This window comes from Phragmites australis, chromosome 24, assembly GCF_958298935.1.
Source record: "Phragmites australis chromosome 24, lpPhrAust1.1, whole genome shotgun sequence".
Taxonomy (NCBI): domain Eukaryota; kingdom Viridiplantae; phylum Streptophyta; class Magnoliopsida; order Poales; family Poaceae; genus Phragmites; species Phragmites australis.
The window spans coordinates 12222289-12229649 of NC_084944.1; the positions used below are offsets into that span (position 1 = coordinate 12222289).

At 40.7% G+C, this 7361-nt stretch overlaps 1 protein-coding gene across 2 annotated transcripts; it reads left to right on the forward strand.

Moving 5' to 3' along the window:
• Positions 1-796: 796 nt before the first annotated feature.
• LOC133907911 (putative yippee-like protein Os10g0369500) lies at positions 797-3936 on the forward strand. 2 transcript variants are annotated; one of them, XM_062350019.1, is made up of 3 exons: positions 797-1056; positions 1935-2043; positions 2399-3395. In XM_062350019.1, exons 1-3 carry the CDS (start codon positions 905-907, stop codon positions 2483-2485), a joined length of 348 nt encoding a protein of 115 aa, XP_062206003.1. In that variant the 5' UTR covers positions 797-904; the 3' UTR covers positions 2486-3395. The 2 variants fall into 2 exon arrangements, with proteins under 2 accessions (XP_062206003.1, XP_062206002.1); XM_062350018.1 differs by lacking the exon at positions 2399-3395 and adding an exon at positions 3538-3936 and having other exon boundaries at positions 806-1056.
• Positions 3937-7361: the final 3425 nt, after the last annotated feature.

The window sequence follows — 7361 nt, forward strand, 5'->3', positions numbered from 1 at the left end:
TTTTCCAGTTTAACCAAATTTTATCTCGACTTCGATGGCTTCTTCATGTATTACATCCATAAGACATACTAACATATATTATTGACAAACATATTAGTCTCAATGACTATGTTGTTATTAATCACCAAAATCACAATCATAATCTAATAGTACAATTTTCGCTACAACTATGACTTTAGATGATTTTAGACCATTGAATGAGAGATGAAAGACCCGATTTATCACTATAATATATGTGGTACAGTACCAAATATTAAAAATAATAGAAAAGATCGAAAGAAATTAAGTAAGAGAACAAGAGAAAATAATAGAACTTCATGTTACTCATATTTATATTTTAAAAAAATATTTCTATGTACTCGAATATAAATATTATCTATATCCACATATAAAAAACGAAGTTAGATATATCTATATTCATATATAGAAAATGAATTCAGATATATCCATATTCATATATATTTGTCAGTTAGATATAAATTTTTTTATCACATTTACGTTTGGCTGAAGGATAATATGTATCAGGGGTAGAATCACGATTTGGTCATGCCTAAACCGAACTTTAATAACTGAAACTAATATCAAAATATCATTTCGAATTAAACTTTTACTAATTAAGCTATATCACGATGAAGCTAAAACCTAGCTACTATTGCTTGGTCCGCATGGATATGTTTGATCCATTTTCCACCCTAGCATGCAACTTTGTAGCTAGATCTAACTTTCCAAAGTTGCACCAACCAAACTAATTGCGCGGCAGCTAACCGCATGTAAAGAAACCGCCTATTGGTCCAACCCGTGAAGGAAATAAAATGCGACCAAGTCGCAGAGGCCTTCTCCTCTGGCCTCTCACTTTCGGTGCCATCCATCGCTGCGCCCTCTCTCGATCGGTCGGGCAATCGAAATGGGGCTGCTGTTCGTGGAGGTGCTCCCGCGGGACGGCGGCGAGCCGGTGCTCAAGTGCCGGCGGTGCCGCGTGGACGCTGCGTCCACCAGCGCCATCGTCTCCAGGGACTTCCAGGGCCGCTTCGGCCGCGCATACCTCTTCGACCACGTGTGCGTACTGCGCTCCCCACCCCCCCCCCCCGCCCCCCTCTTCCTTCGCGCCCCGATCGGCGCCGCCGCTCCGTACGTGCGGAATTTCTTGGTCCTTCGAGGCTTTGGTCTCGCTTCCTGGTGTCGTGGGGAATTTCTTTTTTCTTTTTGACTGAATTGGTGTCTCGGTGACTGAAATTGGCTGCCCCGAGATTAATTGCTGATAGGATTGCGCTGGGAGCGTCGAGAGTTGTTTTCGTGGCGACGTGGGTGGATGGCCAATTAATATATATGTAGGAATCCTCGCAATTTTCTTGGTTCTTGTGGCGCCCTGGACACCTGTTGCAGAGTTTGGATGTTGGTGGTTGCACATTGCTCCATCTGAGGACCTCACCTGTGCTTTGATTGATCAGCTAGCGCAACCACAATCAATGGGCAATGTCCAAAACCGAAATGCATGGGAGGGAGGGAGGGTGGATTTGGGTGGGTGCATTGGTTGGTGAAGTTGATTCGAGAGTAATTATAGTTGGTGCAACACTGGTTAGGTGATTGCCTAAGCTATTGCCATTGTATCATTGGATGGCTGCTTTGGAACTCTAGAGCTTATTAAAACTCACTAGTTTATGTTTATTTATCAGACGCTAAACATCATCATGATAAGGTTTATGCAGCTGCAATCAGTTGGTCTTTCTATTCTTTCAGCCTTCTTTTGTATCCATGACAAGTATTTCCTCCACTTCATTAATATAGGATGGAAGTAATTCCTGATGTAGTATGACTTGGACAACCTTCTTTCCGAAATCACCAAACTACAAACTAATTTGTTTATTGAATCATGGCAGTTGTTTTCTACTTATTGGTGCAGTCTATGTTTTGAGATTTATGTATTGTCTTTTCAGAGTGAACATAACCCTAGGCCCTAACGAGGATCGGTACCTTATGACTGGACTGCATACGGTGAATGATATCTACTGTAACTGTTGCCAACAAGTTCTTGGCTGGAGATATGTAAGTTGTCTCATATTTTGGTGTTGTGTACATGCATTCTAATGGAGAAATTCACAAAATGAGGCATTCAGTGGAAAATTTGTTGGGAAAGAAAATGAGAGCTGATTCATGTCATTTACTCCTATATCGTGAGTTTGAGATTATAAGAGTACATAGAAAAACATATTGTAGTATTATATGCTTCTTTACACCATCTTGTACTTCTGTTGGCTCATTATTCTATTGCACAAAGATTTTCTGGATGAGTCTTTTAATATTTTTCTCTCGAACACGATAAGTCTTTTAATGTACCACATCATTCCAGTATTATGCCCAAGTTAGATGTGTGAGTTTTCTGATTAGTCTCCAATTTTAGGATGTGAATGGTGCTGTTAGTACTCATTATTGTCAAGGGACCCAGTTACAATTGCACATCAAGTTAAGCTACTGTCACCTGTATTAGTCTCCATTTTTTTGTCTTCTAGTTCACTTTCAAACAAAGAATGGGACCTGTCACCTGTGGTTTGTTCTCTAGTTGTGCTACTGATTAATGAGGATTAGCATTTTCGACAACTACAGTTTGAAGGTGAAACATGGTACTCCTCTAACACTGGTAGATGTAATCCATTTCAAATTAGCCTTCAGTATAACTCAAGATTTTACTGCTAACTGTTGTAGAGAATCTAGAGTTTGTACATGCCTTTGGTTTTACACTGAAATGGAGCTCATTACCTACTTCAATGATGCTTGTGTACATCGAATTTAAATTCAATTTGGTTACTCCAATTCCATCAGAGCTTGTGTGATACTGACGGTGCACAATAATTTCTTCATCAGATTATGTCTGTCATGTGAACGCTTCCCGGTTACCTTGTTCTGCAATTCAGAGCCCTTTGCCCCACCAAGGGACAAGTAGTCGTGGTTTCCCCTGTTGATCTGGCAACTTGTTTCTTACTTTCCCCTTGTTCTTTTATGGATTCGTTCCATACTAGTAATTAGGAAAGTACATCTACTATCATCGCCCTCAAATATATTCTCATCCAAATACTCAGTGCTATATATTGATTTTATTTAGCAGACATTCTCACATCTCTTCCACTTGCTCAACAAAACTACTGGAACCAAGCTTCATTGAAATTCAGATGTTTATACACGTAATCTCATTACACCCAATAATTGAATTAAGATATTTATTCCTAAATGCCATAAGGCATAACTAAGGTGGGTTTCATCTGTATCTGGTTCGTTATCATTGACTTTGGTAAAACTATGTCGAGAAATTTGATGTGAGTGATTGAGTCTCTGCATTTCTGCTATTTTAACTAGGAGCATCCATGTACTAGCCCACACTCTTGACTGATCCTTCTTAATAACACGATAATTCCGTACTCTAGGATCTAATGCAGCATATTTATCATTTTAGTTCTTATAATGCCTTGTCATCTTAATACTTAACTTCCGTGGTCACCTTATTCAGTTCTCTCAAATTGATTTATACCGTATAATATGCTACAGGAGAAAGCATACGAGGAGAGCGAAAAATACAAGGAAGGGAAGTTCATCCTGGAGAAAGCCATGGTACGCAAAAATCCGGTGAAAGATCTCACGCCATGAAGCACCAGAACTGTATGTAACTGTGCAGAAATTCAAAACTCCTGCGATCCTGGAAGGCAGAGGTTGTAGGCATAGCAGCATGTACGTTCGAGGAAAAAAAAAGTAAAGAGGCATAGCAGCATGTACCCATCAGTGCCTGAACAGTTGAGTAACTTGTGAATGACGTTTACACAAAACTGCATTAGTTTTATGGTACATTTTGACATACTTCCACGCTAACCATGGAATGGTGTAAGGACGTGCTAAAAAATTTGTTGGTGCTTTCGTCAGACATGTTGCAGTTGATTTCAATCCTTTGAACTTTCTGACCTTGAAGAAATTTCTTGGGTTCCCCTGGTCTTTTGATGTCTTCATGAAAAGACATCTTGATTACACATCTAAGACCTACGTTTTCAAAAATGGAAAGGCACTCACAAACTGTTAAAACATGGGTATTAATAGTAAGAAAATACCCACAAGATACATTGTCGATTTCTGACTAAAAAGGCCATATGTTACGAAAGGAAAAGGTCCATTTGCAGCCTCATTCCCGGCAACGGTTCAGGATGACAACCCGAACTATTAAATCGCCCATTTTATAGCCCTACACTCTTAGTTCATCTCCAGCAGATACTTAAAAATTCGTCCCCTATAACACTATTACAGCATCCCCTAATACTATTACAGCATCCCTTATTTTTTTCATCTCCAACAGCTACCCTATTTTCTATCTTACATTACTCTCCTCCTCCCCTCGGACCCACGTGCATACGCAGTCAACAGTGATACGGACACCCTATCCATCCGCAAATTTGCTTCCTCTCGTATCCAATCGGCAACACTGTAGCAGTGAAAAAGCCAAAATGCGGTAGCTGTTGGAGCTGTGTTGCGGCCTGAGGCAGTCGGCAAAGCTCCTGTAGCACTGGATAACGCCAGGATAAAGCAACTGCTGGAATTGACCTTAAACCATCTAAAACACAACATGTGATGTGACGTGGGAGTAGTATCCCCAGTAGGAAACCCAAATGGCGCAATGTGCCAGTCCAATCGGTACTGCATTGCGTCTTGTTACCACAATTCAGGTATCACCAATTACAGGTTAGACGAAAGTAGGAAGAGCTATTTGCGAGATGTGTTGTTCTCGAGAAATGAATCAAGGTTATGCAAGAGAAGGAAAAAAAAGAACATAAAATTTGAGCGAAAAATAATACTCCCTCTATTTTCATTTACCTAGAAACTTTGACCATTTTAGTTGTTTGCAAATAATTGTCACTTTGCGATTTCTGAGATATCATTTCCAATTTTACCCTTACCTATTTATATTTCATGATGTGGGTCTAACATTACTTGTGGTGCCATACCAGTCTCTAGAAATATCTAAGGATGCATTGTACTTTATCAATATTGTCGGTGTAATAGGTAAAGGGTGCCCCATCTGGTGGGCCCCGCGCTGTCACGTGTCAACCGGAAGACGAATACCCTTAAGATCACGGCCTCGTCTTACGACCAGGACAGGGCTCATGTGACCAGTCTCCTGGTTGAGAACAAAACCCTGCGACCAGCTCCTACTGGTCGCAAGTTAGGTACTCACATAACTGGTTAAATTACATTTAATGCCACCCACTCAATTCTTTTCCTTCCTCAGGCACTCCCTTTCGGCGAGCAAGATCGTGGGTAGTCGTGGTGGCGCAGTGACCCGGGATGGCCTCATAGACGAGCGTGACGGTGTTCGATGATGGGATAGGGCATGAAGGACGATTAGAGCAGGGCGTGTGTGCTTATCCTTCATCATGATGAGCTAGGAGTAGTTGGCTTCGTTAGGTGTAGGTCTGCCATATAGTTTGGCATGATCCGTTTGTATTGGCACCTTTTCTCCTGTTATATAAAGGGGAGGACCTGGCTTGTAGGGGAGCAAAAAAAGATATTCTGTAACACGTTCATAGAATCCATAAGAAAATATAAAGGACATGGAGCTATTATCCAACAGGAGACTTGAACCTGGGTAAAATCCTTATGTTCTTGAGTCCATTAAATCCAACACCAAGAAACATTTATCAACACACCCATCAACCGGTATACCTCGAATTCATTATCAGATGATGCTTCGAAGTCAAGCGACAGGTAAAGGTAAGGGAGTTGCAATCGAGTTCAATTATGATAAATTGACTGCTTCTAACTCTTATATTTCAGTTCCGTCTGAGCGTGCATCATATTTTGATGGCACGCATTATGTCGCTTGGAGATACAAAATAAAATCGCATCTAATCTCTCTTCATCCAAGTATTTGGAAGATTGTATGTACATGTTGTGAGATACCAGATGAAGACAAAGAGCTCACTCCCAAACAAGAGCAAAACCTCCACCGCAATGTACAAGCCACAAGTGTATTGCTTAGCGCCTTGAGCCCCGAGGAGTTCAACAAGGTGGACGGGCTAGAGGAGGATAAAGTGATATAGGACACACTCCAAGTTGCACATGAAGGCACCACAAGCGTGAAAGAATCTAAGATAGAGTTGCTTGAAAGCAAATTGGAAAGCTTTGTTATGGAAGACAATGAAACCCCTTAAGCTATGTATGACCGCATGAAGGTGTTAGTGAACAAGATTAGAGGGCTTGAAAGTGAAGAGCTAGATGATCACAAGGTGGTGAGAAGATTGCTAAGAGCTTTTGCACCAAAAAATCTCACCTTGATCACTCTCATCAATGAAAGAAGAGACTACAAGAGGCTCACAATAAGTGATGTGCATGGTGGAATTCTTGCTCATGAGCTTATGGAGGAGGAAGCAAATAAAGTCAAGAACCTTATCAAGCAAAGCTCAACCTCCAAGAACAAAGAAGTAGTATTGAAGGTAAGCAGAAGCAAGCAAGTTGAATAATCGAGCTCAAGTGAAGAAGAGAGCTCCGATAATGAAGAAATAGCTTTCTTTGTGAGGAAATTCAAGAAATTCATGAAGAAAGGTAGTTATAGCAAGTTCAAGAGAGACAAGCCTAAATGGAGAACATCCAAGAGAGCTTGCTATGAGTTTGGTGAAGTTGGCCAATTCATCGCCGTGTGTCCTAACAAGAAGAGCAAGGACAAGGAAAAAAACAGAGCAAGCCTTTCAAGAAGGACAAGTACAAGACCCACAAGAAAAAAATATTCAGGTCAAGCTCACATCGGCGAGGAGTGCGACTGCAACTCCGACTCCGACTCCGACTTCGATTCTGATGATGAAGGGATCACCACCATCGCTATCCGCTCCTCTACACCGATAAAGTCACTTTTTGGTGATATGAGCGACGACAACACTCTCAAGTGTCTCATGACAAAAGGGCACAAGGTAAAATCACAACCCAAGCTCCTAGATAGCTATAGAGATAGTGGTAGCGATTGTGAATCTTTGCTTAAAGGTTTAAGTAAAAATGTCATGTCTAAGATGAAAGAGCTAATGGAAATAATAGAGAATCAAGAGAATATTCTCAAGAAGAAAGAGGACTAGCTCATCCTTGAAAAAGAGAGAAACATTGAACTTGAGGAGCTCCTTTCTAAAAAGAAGGAGAAAGTTGAGAAATTGATCAAAGATCTTGATATGGCCAATATCTCAATTGCTAGTCTAGAGGGTAGCAATGCCACATTTCAAGAGAATTACAAATGTTTGGATGAAACTTATAAAACTCTTGAAGTGCAAATTGGTGCCCTTAAGAATAGCTCCTCTCCCTTAATGATGCAACCTTACACTCTAATGCTTCCACTAGTTAAGGTTGCT